General features: G+C 48.8%; 1 protein-coding gene across 1 annotated transcript in view; it reads right to left on the reverse strand.

Annotated features, from left to right (window-relative positions):
• Positions 1 to 17,673, reverse strand: part of ENG (endoglin) — a 38,316-nt gene that overhangs the window by 10,526 nt on the left and 10,117 nt on the right. Inside the window, 3 exon segments of the mRNA XM_023730764.1 lie at positions 571 to 736; positions 3,579 to 3,719; positions 16,961 to 16,970. Coding sequence (XP_023586532.1) covers positions 571 to 736; positions 3,579 to 3,719; positions 16,961 to 16,970 — 317 coding nt within the window.

Here is a 17,673-nt window from a genome sequence, read left to right on the forward strand (position 1 = left end):
GGGGGCAGGCATCGAAGGACTTAGGTTCAAACACTCCTCCAGGGAAGTTTGACCCTGAGCAAATCCCCGAGCCTGTGTCCTCATCTGTCAACATAGGGTTAATGTAAGGGATAAAAGCACACGGCACATATTAGGGCTGCAGCCCCACAACCGCGAGCACATCACCCCATTTTTATCTTTCTTACAGCTTTTACCATGACCTGAAATTATAGAATTTATTTATCTGTGTACATGTTAATTGTCATCTCCCACACCATACTGTCAACTTCAGGGTGGCAGGGCCTGAGTCTGTCCCCGAAGTGTCCCCAAGTGCCTAGTGCATATTAGGTGCTCCATAAATAACACAAAAGTTCTGCTTTTGTAGGTCAAAAAATTGTCAAATAGCAGCAGTTTCACATGGTTCAATCTAATACGTGGTGAAGGAATAATTACTGCCTCAATAGAGCACTGGCTTGCTGTGTGACCTGGGGCAAATCGTGTTCCCTCTTGGAGCCTTATTGTCTGCATCTGAGGAATCACCAGAGGATCTCAGATTCCTCCAGAACCCAGAGAGGCTGCTGGGAAGCTGACCTTGGCCCAGACGGAGGAGGATGCTGCCGGGGTCGTTCAGCTTGGCAATAGAGGCGATAGAGCCCTTTGTAGCTGCCCAGTTGTAGAGCTGATTCTCGACTGTGAAGAGTGGAAGCTGTGTCGTGTTGACTCCCAGGGACTCTTTGAAGGTGACCAGGCTGTGGTTCTGGGGAGACACATGGGGGCTCAGGTGCTGTTCCCAGGCCTGAGTCTCTCCTGTCCCAGGTGGGAGGTTAGGAGGTGATCTGGGAAGGCAGCCCGCATGGGTGAGAAGAGGAGGCCAGGCCTGAGGTTGTTGAGGCTGGTAGACTTGCAGTCAGCTCAGAGCCCCCAGACAGTGCCCCTCCCCAGGGCAAAGGCTAACCCACGTCCCTTCGACACCTTCTAGGGGTGTGGATGGACACACATCCATCTGTCCAAACATCACCCGCCCACCCTCCATAGTCATACTCATTCAATCCACATTTAAAAATATCACATGGCTAATGGCTGTCTCCCCTTACACTCTGAGGGTCTGTGAGGGACAACATCTGCTTTGCACATCACTGCACAGTGCTTGGCACATAGTAAAAAACCCGTTGCCGTTGTATGACAGAGTAGAACTGCCCCATAGGGTTTCCAAGGAGCAGCCGGTGGATTTGAACTGCCAACCTTTTGGTTAGCAGCCAAGCTCTTAACCACTGAGCCTCCAGGGCTCCTGACATATAGTAGGCACTGAGAAATATTTGTCTGAGTTTGTGCTGGGCTCTGGGCCTAGCACTGAGGGGCTCTCAGCACATGGGAAGGAAGGGAGGAAGGAAAGGGAAGAAGAAATGGATGGATGAATGAATGACAGGGATAAATGACAAGACACGCATCAAGTCCTTTGAAACAATAGAAGACAGAAGATATTATTTAATAAGAAACAAAGGAGCAAGACAGGTCTTCCTGGATGGGCAAGGATGGGGAATTTGGGAAGCATCAGCATCCCACTGCCCCCTACTGTCCATTTGTCAGGTGAAACCCTGGCAGGCTGGGGAAGGAAACAGGGAGGGCTTCCTGGAGGAGGTGATTGGGAGAGGCTGGAGGATTCAGAGGAAGCTGTTGAGGCCACAGACTCAGGATCTCTTTCCTTTGTGTTCCACCTCCAAAGTCAGGGACATTCAGCTGAAGCAGCAACAGCATAAGGGCCTCAGACTAGGTATTAAGGACTGCCTGACAGTGACAGTATGCAAGACACCGTAGAACGGTACACCTAGAAGGGAACACCCAGCTCTTTCCGCAGGAATTTAACAAAGGTACAAAATGACGAGCACCTGGGGGAGGTGGGAGAGAAGCCTAGCACCCATGGTGGGAAAGGCTGGGCAGTGATTCAGAGCTGCGGCCTAGGCGAGACCCTGAGAGGGGCCCTTCATCACTCTCTGTCTCAAGGTCATCGTCTGTAAAATCGGGCTATAACAGGGATTTACGTGCATGACGTTTGTCAGTCACCTGGTGCTGGGCCTGGCGCAGAGCAAGGGCCTCGTGCGTGGCGACCGTGCCCCAAGCCGGACTGTGGCCGCAGAAGGCCAGGGCCCACCTCCATCTTTGCCCTTCCAGCCCGGCACGACCGGCTCCGGGGAGCCGGCTCAGGGAGCTGCTCGGCCCGCCATGCGCGGCCCCGCCGCCCCCCACCGGGTCCCCCGGTATGCTTGCTCCAGGAGGAAGGCGCAGCGGAGGCCGGAGCCCGAGGCTGCTGCTACCTGTCGCCCCGGCCGGCGGGCTTCATGTGCCCTGCGTTATCCAGCACCCCGCCGGACTCTGATTCCCAGCTTCAGCCTCCGAGGGCCTGGGAAGGGGGATGGGAAAGAAGGAAGATTGAGAAAGAAAGAGAGAGCGACAGAGAGGAGGAGCCATGCCAAAGCCCTGTCCTTCCCGAGACCTTGATTTCCGCTTCTGGGCGCCTTAGGGATGAGCCGCATGGGGTCAGTCCCTCTTGGCCCTTGGCCCTCCTGTTTGGCTTTAGCCGGTGTCCTCCCTCCAGGGGGCCTTCCGTGCTGACTCGGCCATGTCCGTCAGTCTGTCTTTGTGCTGTCTCTGCCGTCAGTCTGGATTCTTCCCCCTTCCCTTTCTCTTAATCTTTCACTCGGCTTGTGTCCCTACCCTCCCTGGCCTGGGTCTGTCTGCGTGTCCCGTTCCTCTCTCCCACTCCTATCTCTAGGGATCTATCTGAGTTGCACTCTCTGCGTGTGTGTGTCTGTTCCTCTCCCCCTTTCATTTTCCATCTTTCTTTCTGTGTCTCTCTCCCGTGTCTTTGCGCCCCCCCCCTCCTCTCTGGCCCTCTGCTTTCTCTTGCTGTAAACAACAGCGGCTCACATCTGGGGGCCACTTGGGGGACCCAACAGAAGAGCAACTTCCAGACCTTTCCATGTGGAGGAGGCAGAACAGTCCACTTGCCTCCTTCAGCCCTGACCCTCTGCAGTCCCAGACAGCCGACCTCCTCTCTGGTGGACATGCCCAACACTTTTTAAACCTGTGTTTTTTAAAAATAATTTTTCTCCGATGTAGGCTATGTTCATTAGAGCAAGTCTTACAAAATCAGTGTAAAGAACAAAATAGAAATTTTTCCTAGTCTCACTTGCCGGCTATAAGTATTGTTAACACCTTGCTAAGTTTCTTCCTGGCCCATTTCCTCTGTACTTAAATATTTTCAAATATGTGTCTTGCAGCTTTTTCCAAGACAATGATAAGATTATTTTCTGGAATGTCATCGAGTCCACTTCTCCCGCTAGACAGAAGGGCAAACTGAGGCTTCGAGAGAGGATGGGAGTTGGCCAGAATTGCACATGACCTGATCCCCACTTTCCAGTCTAGACTCTACCCCAGGTCCTGCTGCCCTTTCAGTTCTTTCTGCAGGGCCCTGGTGAGTAATGTTAGAGTGAAAAGGGTAAGCAGAGACCCTGGGGTGGAAGACCCTGACCCACAGAGATGGACAGCAGGGACCTCTCACAGCCCGCACCTCAGCCTGGGGTTGGAGGTAACACACTCACGTAGGCCAGGTGGAGGGGGATTCCTGGGGCCTGCAGCTGCAGGAAGACATTCTTGTTTACACAGAGGACCAAAAGCACCTCTCGAGGCCAGATGCCAGTTTCCTTGGATGCCTCGAGAGTCAGCTCCAGCTCTGACGGCGCCTGGGTTCGGGGCAGAGGAGAGACAAACACAGAAACGGTCACATAGGCTATGCCACTCAGATCCATTGTTATGACTCGTTCTCTACTGGTTCCCATTGCAGCCCACAGGCACTCTCCCTACCCAGCTCGTCCGCCCCCCTCCGCAGTCCCCAGCACAGAAAATATTTGCTGAATGAATGAATGAGATTTGTCTCAGCAAATCCAAAGAGATAGAAAGTGGGATAAGCCTGAACTTCATGCAATGGTCAGTCAAGGTTTATTATTTCTGCTGGGCATTGGCTGTATACTTATTGGGTCTGTGAGCAGCTGCGTGACTTAGAGACTGCCCTGTGCCTTTTCCATGTCCCTGTGCAGCACTGTTGAGTCAACAACCTCTCCCCCATCACCTTTCACCCCTTTTCAGGCTATCCCTGGGTGCCAATTCTTCCAGCCACACAAGGCATTCATAATTACTCTGCCAATTTTCAGTATTCCTGTTTGCCTTACTATTTTAACGCACTAAAATGCCCGTATTTTTTGGCACAATACAATTATTTTGATGTTTTATAAGAATGTGAAGTTGAAATCATGTCTTGAGATAGATGTACCCACTGCATTACAAATTTTAATTGATCAATGGTTGTTATGGATTGAATTGTATCCCTCAAAAAGATATATTGAAGTCCTAACCCCTGGTACATGTGATCTTGTTTGGAAATAGGATCTTTAAAGATGTTATCAGTCAACATGAGGTCATACTGGAGTAGGGTGGGTCCTAATCCAATCATTATGAAAGAGGAGAAGAGACACAGAGACAGAGGGAAGATGGCTATGTGACCATGGAGGCAGAGTTGGAGTTATGCTGTAGCTTTAAGCCAAGCTACACCTGGGGCTCCCAGAAGCTGGGTGAGACAAGAAGGGATCGTCCCCTAGAGCCTCGGAGACAACATGGCCCAGCCACGTGTTAATTTGGGCATTTAGCCTCCAGAACTTTGAGACAATAAATTCCTGTTCTTAAAAGCCTCCCAGTTTGTGAAATTTTATTATGGCAGCCCTAGGAGACTAATACAATGGTGGATATGTTTAGAGTACTTTCTTCTTCATCATCATCATCATAAAAACCAAACCCATTGCTGTGGAGTTGATTCCAACTCACAGCAACCCTATAGAACTGCCATATAGGGTTTCCAAGGCTGTGGTGGCACAGTGATTAAGAGCTCGGCTGCTAACCAAAAGGTCGACTGTTCAAATCCACCAGCCGCTCCTTGGAAACCCTATGGGGCAGTTCTACTCTGTCCTATAGGGTCTCTATGAGTCGGAATCGACTTGTTGGAAACTGTTGGGCTTTTTTTTTTTTTTTTAATCTTTATGGAAGCAAACGGCCACATATTTCCCCTGCGGAGCAGCTGGCGAGTTTGAACTGCCAGCCTTTCAGTTAGCAGCCGAGTGCTTAATGAGTGCACCACCAGGGATCCTTCAGCATCATCATCATAATACCTAATGCTTATTATATAGTAGTTACTGTGCCAGGGACAGTTCTAAGTGCCTTACACATGAGCCCATTTAATCCTCACAGCAACCCCATGGGGTAGGTACTATTATTGCTCTCACTTACAGATGAGGAAACCAAGGCATAGAGAGGAGAAATAATTTGCCCATGATCACACAGCAAGTAAGTGTGGATCTGGGATTTGAACCCAGATGGGGCTCTGCTCTTAACAACTATCCTGTCCTGCCACATTTTTCTATACCTCCTTATTCCCAAAAGGAGAAAGAACACCACAGTCCACAAGACAAAGCTTCTGTTGAAAAAACGATACCCTGATCTACTCAAAAGGAGCCCTGGTGGCACAATGGTTAAGCTCTCGTCTGCTAACCGAAAGGTCAGTGGTTCCAACCCACCAGCCACTCTGCAAGAGAAAAGACCTGGCGATCTGCTCTTGTAAAGATTACAGGATCGGAAATCCTGCGGGGCAGTTCTACTCTGTCTTACAAGGTCGCTATGAGTCGGAATCGACTGAACAACACACAACAACAGCAACAGCTCTATTATAAAGACCTTCTTTTTAAAAATATATATAGGAAAATATAAAGATTTAATAATTAAGCATTACAAAATTGGAGCAAGATGAGGGAGACTATTTGAACATACGAACCATGATGAAAGAATATAGAAAAAAAAATGCAAGTATATAAACTAAACGAAACAACATTCCCAGATTATTTTATAAGTAAGTTTTACCAAACCTTACATATATATTCCCTATACTGTTATAGGGGCCCTGGTGGCACAGTGGTTAAGAGCTCCACTGTTAACCAAATGGTTGGTGGTTTGAATCCACCAGCAGCTCCTTGGAAACCCTCTGGGGCAGTTCTACTCTGTCCTCTAGGGTCTCTATGAGTCGGAATCGACTGGACAGCAACGGGTTATACTGTTATAAATATATGCCACACAAAAGAAAAAGGAAGATCAATGCCTCAACAGCAAAAAGACAAACAATCCAATTAAAAAATGGGCAAAGGATATGAACAGACACTTCACCAAAGAGCACATTCTGGCAGCTAACAGACGAGTGATCATGAGCTATTAGAGAAATGTAAATCAAAGCTACAATGAGATACTATCTCACCCCAACATTACTGGCACCAATAAAAAAAACAGAAAATAACAAATATTGGAGACGTTTCAGGACGATTGGAACTCTTACGTACTGCTGGTGGGAAGGTAAAATGGTACAACCACTATGGAAAATGATATGGTGCCTCCTTAAAGACCTAGAAATACAAATACCATATGATCCAGCAATCCCGCTCCTAGGAATATATCCTACAGAAATAGAGCCATCACACAAATAGTCATATGCACACCCACGTTCATTGCAGCATTATTCACAATAGCAAAAAGGTGGAAACAACCTAGATGCCTGTCTTAGTTATCTAGTGCTGCTAGAACAGAAATACCACAAGTGGATGGTTTCAATGAAGAGAAGTTTATTTCCTCATAATCAAAGTAGGCTAAAAGTCCAAATTAAGGGTGTCAGCTCCAGGGGAAGGCTTTCTCTCTCTCTCGGCCTTCTCATCAGTGTTCCCCCAGACTAGGAGCTTCTCTGCACAGGGACCCGGGTCCAAAGGTTGCACTCTGCTCCCAGCACTGCTTTCTTGATGGTATGAGGTCCCCCTGTCTCACTGCCCACTTCTGTCTTTTATACCTCAAGAGATTGCCTCAGGACACAATCCAGTCTTGTAGATCAGGTCCTGCCTTACTAACACAACTGCCACCCATCCTCCCTCATTAACATCATAGAGGCAGGTTTACAACATACAGGAAAATCAACAGTACCAGGAATCATGGCCTAGCCAAATTGATACACACATTTTTGGGGGACATAATTCAAACCATGACAATGCCCATCAACAGATGAATGAATAAACAAATTATGGTACATACACACAATGGAATACCACACAACAATAAAGAACAATGATGTATCTGAGAAATGACGAATCTGGAAGGCATTATGCTGAGTGAAATGAGTCAATCACAAAAGGACAAATATTGTATGAGATCGCTATTATAAAAACCCAAGGAAATGTTTACACACAGAAAAAAACAACCTTTGATGGTTACCAGGGAGGGGAGGGGTGAGGAGGGGAAATCACTAACTAAATTGTAGGCAAGTTGACTTTGGTGAAGGGAAAGACAACACACAATATAGAGGAAGGCAGCACAACTTGGCCAAGGCAAAGTCACAGAAGCTTCCTAGATACATCCAAACACTCTGAGGGACCAACCTGCTGGGGCTGGGGGCTGGGGACCATAGTCTTGGGGGGTCATCTAGGTCAGCTGGTATAACATATTCATAAAGAAAATATTCTGCATCCTACATTGGTGAGTAGCATCTGGGGTCTTAAAAGTTTGCAAGCAGCTATCTAAGATACATCTATTGGCCCCGTCCCCTCCAGAACAAAGGAGATTGAAGAAAACCAAAGACACAAGGAAAATATTAGTCCAAAGGACTAATGGACCTCATGAACCACAGCCTCCACCAACTTGAGACCAGAAGAACTAGATGGTGCCCAGCTACCACCACCCGACTGCTCTGACAAGGATCACAATAGAGGGTCCCAGACAGAGTGGGAGAAAAATGTAGAACAAAACTCAAATTCACAAAAAAAGACCAGAATTACTGGTCTGACAGAGACTGGAGGAACCCCCATGACTATGGCCCCTGGACACCCTACTACCTCAGAACTGAAAGCACTCCTGAAGTCCACCTTCCAGCCAAAGATTAGACAGCTCTATAAAACAGACAGTAACACATGTGAGGAACATGCTTCTTAGTTCAGTCAAGTATATAAGATCAAACGGTCAACACTTGCCCAAAACTAAAGATGAGAAGACAGGAAGGGATAGGTAAACTGGATAAATGGACATGGAGAACCCAAGGTAAGTGGGAAAGAGGGAGGGTGCTGAAAACTAATTTGCGCTGTAAACTTTCACCTAAAACATAATAAAACTAAGAATAGCAAAAGGAAGAATGCATTCCAACGCTTTCTGTTAGAGTAACATCACCATGCTAGTAAAATTAGAAAATGATGGAAGAAAAAATATAGATCAAACAGTTTACTCAAAGACTTTCTGAACTAGTCAATGTGAACAGGTGAGCACTGAGACTAAGACAGGTAAATGCCTTCAGGCCCCAGCTAAGGGCTCACGAGGACATACTTGACTGAAACACAAATTCCAGCTGCTCTCAAACAAAAGCTTGCAGTTCTTACAAAGAAACAAAAAGTTGACCCAAAAAATCTCCTTCAAAGTTACCAAAAAGGAGAGGGATATTTAAGGATGAAGACACCAGTGGAAAATTTTTGGATTTCTTTTCTAGTCTGCTTTCTATTTCCCCAACCGAGATGTTACAGAGCCAGAGATTGCCTTCCAGCCGCTGGAAAAATCTGCCCAGAAATACTTCCATGACTCAGTAATAATACCATAATCATCCTTTGTTTTTAAGTTTGTTCTCTTAAAAAAAAAAAAAAAGAAAAAGAGCAAACAACATTATTTCATTTCTCAATGTTTCACAATTTTTTTTCATTTTAGTGAGCTACTTAGCTTGAATTATTTTAATTAATTTTAATGGTAATTTAGAGTAGAACGATATGTTTAAAATTTATGTTTGTATAAGTTCACCTTTTTATTAATGTTTTATGATATGTTTGTAAATTATGGTTTTTGAAATATCTCATTTCATCAATTTTTAAAAATATTATGCATTCTGTTGTTAGGCGCCGTCAAGTCAATTTTGAATCTTAGTCACCCCATGGGACAGAGTAGAACTGCCCAGAGGGTTTTCTAGGCTGTAATCTTTATAGGCACAGACCACCAGGTCTTTCTCCCACTGAGACACTGGGTGAGTTCGAATTACCAACCTTTCAGTTAGTAGCTGAGTGCTTAACCATTGTGCCACCAGGGCTCCTTTTATGTATTCTGAACACTAAAAAAATTAAATCTTGGATTTAATACCTATATTTTGGTAAAATATGAAATAAATGTCTAAATAGCGGAACTGACATTTTGTTCCAGGATTGTGGTCACTACTTGGGATTAACTGGAGCAAATCAAGACCCAGTTCGATGTTGTCAGGAAAGGCCCAGCTACAGCCAATGGGCCAGGATCTTTAAGAATGGACCTGCCCAGACTCCTTACCCTTATTTTCTATGTATTATGAGCTTGAGGAAACCCTGGTTGTGTAGTGGTTAAGAGTCTGGCTGCTAATCAAAAGGTCAGCAGTTCGAATCCACCAGGTGTTCTTTGGAAATCTCATGGGGCAGTTCTACTCTGTCCTATAGGGTCGCTATGAGTTGGACTCGACAGCAATGGGTTTTTGGTTTTTATTAGCTTGAACCATATGAAAGGGTTATTTTCTCAAGTCAAAAACAATCCGATATGGTTTCACAACTCTCTGCATCTACTACAAACCACTCAGCTGTATACTTTAAATAGGTGAATTCTACCTCAATAAAGCTGCTAAAAAAAAAAAACAAGTATCAGTAATTTCACATGGGTCCACTTAATCCATGTTTGGACCTGTGCTGAGCATGTTGCATGGATTATCTCACTAAAGCAGAGACAGTTATTCTCCCATTTTACAGATGCAGAAATTGAGGCTCAGGGAGGGAACCTGCCAAGGGAACAACAGGTGTGTGGCAAAGTCAGGACCCCACTGCATATCAGCCTGGTGCCAGAGTTAAGCCCAGAGCCCCTGGGCCTCTGGGCAGCTTGCCTGGACCAAGTCTGCCCTCTCAACCCACCTCCCTCGCTCCCAGACCCAAGTTTGACCTCACAGTTTATCTCTGTCAAACTCCATCTGTTTGTCCCCAGATGGGGCTGGAGTGAACTGAGAGGTTCATGCACAGCAAACAGACAGGCCCCATGGGCTGGCAGATGGTAACCAGGAGATACTCTAGGCTGTAGTGGACAAGAAGATCCATCCTTTGTCCCTTGGTGGAGACCCATGTGCCAAGAGGACTGTAGGAGCTGGAGAGAGCAGCTGGGACCACTGGCTGAGTCAGGAGGGATGAACTCTGCAACTGTTCTAGTCCTACTGCTGCCCTGCAAGAGTCCCGTCCCGCTGCACCTCAGTTTCCTCATCTGTGAAATGGGGGTAAGACGGGATCTGGAACCAATGCCAGGTGGGGCTCTAGCAAAGGAGGTTAAAAAGTGGGGAGCAGAGGTCAGTGCCTAGTCACACTGGGGTGGAGGAATTAGGAGGTTAGAACTTTGGGACATTTGTCACAACCCCCAGCTCCCAGTTCTTCCCTCAGGGCTCACATCCAAACCCACCACCCAGCTGTCACTAAGTCTCTCCTGCAGAGTTGGGAGTTGGGAGTTAGGGTAGAGGTGGAGGGCTGAAGTCCAGGGAGAGGCAGTTACTGGCCAGGGTCACACAGCAAGTGAGCAGCTTGAAAACTCAGGGAGGCTGGAAAACTCTGCTGTCTGAGCTCTGGGGGCTAGCAGAAGGCCGGCCAGTTACCAGAAAAACAACACTCAGGGTTTCCACAGCAAACATTTCTATCCCCATGGCCCTGACTCACCAACACGGTCACTCACAGGCACGTGTACTTCCTTCTTCCTGCTAGGCCTGGGGCCTGAAGGCAAAAGGACCTGCCTTGCCCCCAATCCCCAAGCTCCCAGTCTTCCGAATGGGATCCTGGGAATTCTAGGAGCCTAGCAGAGGCGGGCAGGCCAGCCAGCCCCTTGCCCTCAGTCTGGCCAGCCTGGGCCTGCCCTGGTCCCCTCCCTGAGTGGGTGGGCGGGAGCCCGAGTTTCTATTTTTGTGCCAGTGTTCCACAAATGCCATTGTTGGCTAAGCAGTTGGTGGCGGGAATGGGGGATTTCGGTGAGGAGGCCCTGAGTACTAGTAGCCACTTATAGAAAGTCGCTTCCAGCAATTCTTCTAGAAGTGGAGCCTCGGGGCTGCCGGCAGCCCCCACCCTCCCAGGGCCAGACCGGAGCCAGCAGATTGGAGCCAGCCGTCCCTCTGTCCACCCCAGCAGACTCAGACGCTACATACAGGCAGGGTGGCAGGGGAAGGGAGTCAAAGCCAGGCTGATGTGAGTCCTGTGACTCTGGGCAGTCACCTCCCCTCTCTGGGCCTCAGTCTCCTGATCTGAAAAATGGGCTGAGCAATACACTCACTTCACAGAGTTGTGAAGATTCGGTGAAATTCTGCCCACAAAGTAGGTTGTCTAGTGCCCAGCTAAATATGTGGTGGTAACTTGGCTTTCATTCCCTCTGACTTCCTCCTTGCCCCTCATTCAGAGAAGTGCCATGGCTTGGGTGGTGGGGAGGTGGTGTTAGCATTGGGCAGCAGCTAGCTGGGATTTGAACAGGGACCCAGGATGTGCCTCACTGTGGCATGCCTTCTCTGGGCCTCATTCTGTGCAGGGAGGAGTTAGGCTCAGTGATGTTCCAGAATTGTGTGGTCTCTCTGCCCCATCCTGCTTCCTAGGGGTCCCACTGTTTGGCATCTGAGAGTTCTGGTTTCCAGTCAGTTGGCCACAGGCTGAGGCCCCAGAACCCCCAGGAAAGACAAGCTGCTTCCCCCACCTGAGGGTCTCTGGTCCCTACAGTCCCACTGGTGTTCAGCCCATGCTCACCCCACTCCTGAACTCATCTGCCCATCTGAGAGGCCAGCACTGGGTCCAACTTGGGGCTTCTGTGCCCCTAAAGAGGTCAAGAGAAGGCACAACTCTGTCCTCTGGGAGCTTGGTAAAGAACAAGACTAACACCCTCAAACAACAGAGATGAACAGCAAGTCACACCACGAACCCCTCCGGGATGGCCAATCAGCAAATGCTGATATGCATGTACATGTCCTCCTCCCTCCCTCCCTCCCTTTCTTCTTTCCTTCCTTCTTCCATTATCCATCCATCCACTCATCCTTCCAACAAATATTGATTCCTGGGCTGACGCTGAGCTGGACACTGAGGATACCGCAGTGAATGAGAGAGGTGTGATCCCTGCCCAACCCGCTGAACCATCAATCTGTGCCCCTAAGTCCTGGGGCAAGAATACAAATGGCAGACTCTGGTCCCCAACCTGCCCCCTTCTCTTCCACCCTGATTCTGACTGCACAGCAAGAGCCCTCACATGTATGCGTGTGTACAGCCAGCCCACGTACCCAGGCTCTGCCATTTAAAAAAAAAAAAAAGAAACCGTTGCTGTCAAGTCTATTCTGACTCACAGCAACCCTATAGGACACGGTAGAAATGCCTCACAGTGTTCCCAAGGAGCAGCTGGTGGATTCGAACCGCTAACCTTTTGGTTATCAGCCGAGCTCTTAACTTCTGTGCAGCCAGGGCTCCAGCTCTGCCATACTCACCCCTAAATAGCCCTTGATCATCTAGGCCTGGGGGTGCTCCCACCAGCAGTGCAGCCCCCTCTAAAGGATGGGACAGAAAGAGTCCCATGCAGCCCTAGAGAGAGGCTCAGTGCCATTTGGGTAAGGAATTCTGGGGTCTTGGTTCCCAGAGAGGTCTCTTTGTTGTGCAAATGGTTTATGCTCAACTACTAACCAACTCACCTAGGTTGGCGTTTTAAACCTACCCAGTGGCACCATGGAAGAAAGGCCTGGTGATCTGCTTCTGTAAAGATTGCAGCCAAGAAAACCCTATGGAGCAGTTCTACTCTGTAACACGTGGGGTCACCATGAGTCAGAATCCACTCCACAACAACAGGGTTTTTGGTTTTGGTACCCAGAACATGGTCTAGAATGGGAGTGGTGTAGGCCTCAGGTGGGTACATCCCACTGGTCCCACAGATTCTTCACCCAGGGGAAGGGATACAACTAGAAGAGGGCCAGAGAGAGGCCATAATTGTGGGGCTGGGAGCAAGAGCCCCCTTGCCCAGGTCTGAGGGCTACACTGCTTTCCATAGCCCCTCACAACCTCCTAAGTAGGTCTCCGGGAGCTAGGGCCCCTCACAACTTCCCTGCTTGCCTAAGCAGCCTTGCCTGCCCCTCTGGCCAGAAGTGAGTCAGTGCCAGGGCCTGGCGGGCTCTGTCCGCTTAGGGGTGGGTGGGGTGTCCCCAGGATCCCCTGAGTTTCCCCAGGAATGGACTGAATCAGAGGTTGCCCCAGCTCTGCCCCAGCCTGACCGCCGGGGGTTTGTTGGGAGGCGGAAGATCAGAGCAGTCAGCCTGACAGGAATCGCTGAGACACCCGGCCGGTTTCCTGTCTCTGCGGGTCAGGATGTGACCCTGGGCTCCCTCCCGGAATCCAGGCTCCAGCCTGCCCTTCGGGGACCCAGCGAGATAGAGCCCCTGCCTGGCGGCCCCCTCTCATCTGTCTGCAAACCTCCCCAACACATACATAATACTGAACTTCTCTTGCCCGAAGTTCTTAGTGGCCTCAGCTCATCTGCCACCCACCCACAGGAAACTGGAGGATTTGAGGTTACGCAAGGATGGATGGGAAAGCTGCTTCTCTCCTGCCAGGGTCTGAAGAAGGCAGCCATAGGTCAGGAGAGATTTGGGCTGGGAGCTGAGCCAGCCACCGTCCCACACTGCCCCCACTGCCAGCCCCTGCTTCTTGCCTCCAGGCCTTTGCTCATGCAGTGCCCCCTGCCTCTGGAATGCCTTTTACCCCTCTGTGTGCAGCTGGACACTGGGAGCCTTTTTCTTAATGCCTCCTTCCCTTCATACTCAGTGCTTGGCCCCCTGGACCCCCAAATTCTGATTCCATCACTCTACACCAGGGCTGCTGATGCCACATCTGCCTCCGCACTGGCCCGTGAGTGGATCAAGGCAGGGTCCACGGGGTTGCCTTTTCTCTGCATCCTCAACACCCAACACAGGCTGGGCACAGTGCAGGCACCTGGTGAGGCCTGGTTGAGAGGGGCTGTCGTGCTGTGGACCCCACTCTTGGGTCTGCCTAGGGAGGAAAGTATCTCCCAGGGAAACAGTGGTCACAGCAGTAGGGACAGGTGGGATCATAGGCTCAGCCCTTGGGGCAGGGAGGTCAGGGGCACCCTGGGGAGAGGCCCAGCTCTGTCTTGCACAACCTTTCATCAGGTCGTCACCACCCCGGGTTGAGCCTCAGTTGACCTCTCTGAAAATGGCTTCAGGGCCCCTGCCTCATCTGCCTAGTAGTGATTACCTCTGAGGATCAAATCAGCCGACCAATGTGAAGATGCATTGTAAACTGTATCTGCCCGGCAAAATGAGGGGATTGAGGGGTGAGAAATGGAGCCCAGAGAGGAGAGGTAAAAAATAACAACCACAGTTACCATATATTGAACGACAACCATTCTGGGCTCTCATTATTTGCCTATACTATCTCACTGAAGTCTCACAACAATCCCCAAGAGGTAGGTACCATTATTGTCTCCATTTTCCTGACATGAAAACCAAGGTTCAGTGAGGTGACTGCTCAGGGTGATGCAGCTGGTAAGTGGTGGAACCAAAATCCAAACTGAAGCCTCTTTGGCTCCAGAGCCCATGTTCTTAACACCCTCCGCCCCAGGGTCACATAGCAGGGCATGCATTCATTCATTCATTCATTCATACATACATTCATAGATTCCACAAGCAGCTATTCAGTACATGCCAGCCTGCGGGTCAGATTCGGATACTCTGTGATTCTTAGGCGGGTCCCTGGGCCCAAGAAACTTGTCTCTTAGAGAGTGGGGAGGAGCAGATGTTATGTGGGCATCCCGGCGACATTTGGGGACTGGATCCTGCATTTCCTGAATCCTAGCTGTCTCCACCTCCTCCTAAACAAATGTCCCTGGTAATCCTAAAGCTTGAAATCTGGCTCCTTGAATTAGAAGTTGGCTATTCTCTAGACTGAGATCTCTGGAAAAGGCAAGGGGTGACATGGAGATTCTGTGATCAAGAGCTCTAGGATTCTTGGAATATGGCATGAGTTATGGTGATGTCAAATATGTGGCACCCATCTAGGATACTCCACTGGTCTCATCCCTTCTGGAGCAAGGGAAAATGAAGAGAACAGGATACAAGGAAGAGATTAGTCCAAAGGACTAATTGTCCACAGCTACCAAGGCCTCCACCGGACTGAGTCCAGTACAGCTAGATGGTGCCCAGCTACCACCACTGACTGCTCTGACCAGGATCACAACAGAGGGTTCTGGACAGAGCTGGAGAAGGATGTAGAGCATAATTCTAACTCACAAAAAAGACCAGATTTACTGGCCTAAAGGAGACTGGAGAAACCCCGAGAGTATGGCCCCCAGACACCCTTTTAGCTCAGTGGTGAAGTCATTTCCGAGGCTCACCATTCAGCTGGGGAGTGGACAGCCCCATAAAACCAAATGGGACTAATGAGGCACAGCAGTCCAGGGACAAGGGCCAGAAGGCAGAAGGGGACAGGAAAGCTGGTGATAGGGAACCAAAGGTTGAGTAAGGATATTGTTGATGTGTTGTGAGATTGTTAACCATTGTCATAGGGCAACATGTGTAGTAACTGTTAAATGAGAAACTATTTTGTTCTGTAAGCCTTCATCTTAAGTGAGAATAGCAGCACAATTGGAAGAACGTAGTCAATGTCACTGAACTGTGCATGTAGAAATTTTTGAAATGGTGTATCTTTGGCTATGTGTATTTTCACCAAAAAAAAAAGGTTGAGAAGTTAGAGGGTTGACATGTCATGGGGTTGTTAACCAATGTCATAAAACAATATGTGTACTACTGTTTCATGAGAAACTATTTCTTTTGTAAGCCTTCACCTGAAGTACAATAAAAAAAAAAAATACGTGGCACCCTTCTATAGAAGAATCCTGATCAAAAGGGGGAAAATGTAGAAGAAAATTTATAATTCTCATGGAATCCAGATTTTCTGGAGCTAGTGAAGTTGGATGAACCCCTGAAACTACTGCCCTGAGATACTCAATAAACCTTAAACCAAAAATATTCCCTGAAGTCTTCTTTAAGCCAAAAAATAGTTCAGCTTAATTAGTAAAGAATGTCTGCTTTGAGCACTGTGCTTTTTAAGGAAGTATGTATATGGGATCAAACTGACAACAGCAACTTGAAAGATTAGATAGGAAACTTAGGGGGCAAGGAGTTCATTAACGGAGGAGGAACAATTCAGAAAAGGAGGGTAAGAATGACTGCATAACTTGAAGAATGTAACCAATGTCCCTGGATTGTACATGCAGAAATTGTTCAATTAGTGTATGTTCTGCTGTGTATATTCTGGACAACAAAATAAATTACTAAAAAAAAATATGTGGCACCCCGCCATGCCCCTGCCTAAAGCCCTCCTACGACTGCCATTGCTCCCAGGATAAAGGCCAAACTCCTTACAATGGCGCCGGGGGGCCTTTCCCATCACCCCAGCCCTACCCGTGGAGAGCCGCAAGCTCCTGCCACAAGGAACCGCGTGCTTCTCCCCACCAAGGCCCACTCCCTCTGCCTGTGCATAAACTGTGTCCTCTGGGCTTTCCCACAGCCCCCTTCTCTTCATGAGCTCCTGACCGCCCTTCTGGGTGTTGCTTGCTCTGGGAAGTCCTTCCTAATCCCAGAGCAGCTGACATGCACTGCCCTGTGTTCCCCTAGATGCACCAGTCACTTGGATCCTGGCTGTCTACAAACCTGTCCCCCACAGAACTGGGTGCTTGCTTGGAGCAGGGACCATGACTTTCTCTGAGTCTGGCCCAGTTGTAGAATGATTAGGGTGGGGAGATCCCAGTCACCCAGAGGAGGTACAGGGACCAGAACATCAGAATGAAAAACTGAACTTACAGAGGGAAATCTCATTTTACATATTATTACCAAATTTGAAAAAATTATAATGCCCATGAAAACACTGAACATGTATTTGGCACTATCTGTGGTATGGGGATTATCGAGGCCCACAGTCCTCATGGTAATCCAGGCACTTTCTTATCACCACGCAAACGCAGGGCAGTTTAACAGTTTTGAAGGCAGGTTGGCCACAAAGCTACCCTGAGCCAACGCCACTAAGTCACTGTCAGGACCTAAGGCCACATCAGCCAGGTGTGGCCTCCAGCTCGGGCTGGCCAGACCCCACCTGAATACTGAGATTCTCTGTGGAGCCAGGTGACCATCTGGCTCTGGAGTCCCCAGTGATCTGGTATAAATTCTGGCCTTGGCATGTCTCTCTAGGTCAGCCTCAGTTTTCTCCTCCAGAAAGTGAGAATCACCCCAGATGCCGCCAGGTGGCCCTCAGGAGCCTTAGTACATATCAGATGCTTAACTGGATTCCTGGTACGCAGCAGACCTAGCACATACCGTGTGTTATCAGTCAGTGTGTTATTATTAAGAAGGGCTTAGACAAACCGAGGGTGAACCGCAAGAGGGCTCACCAGGGCAGAATAATCTCCGAGGCTTGCGTTGCTGCCTTGCGGGGTCACCAGGGCTCGATGGGGGACATTCCAAGAAGGAAGATTTGGGCTCAACTGAGGGAAGCACTCTCTCTAAGTCTGAGCTGGCCT

The sequence above is a fragment of the Trichechus manatus genome, unplaced genomic scaffold (genome assembly GCF_000243295.1).
Source record: "Trichechus manatus latirostris isolate Lorelei unplaced genomic scaffold, TriManLat1.0 scaffold00038, whole genome shotgun sequence".
In the NCBI taxonomy this organism is placed as follows: domain Eukaryota; kingdom Metazoa; phylum Chordata; class Mammalia; order Sirenia; family Trichechidae; genus Trichechus; species Trichechus manatus.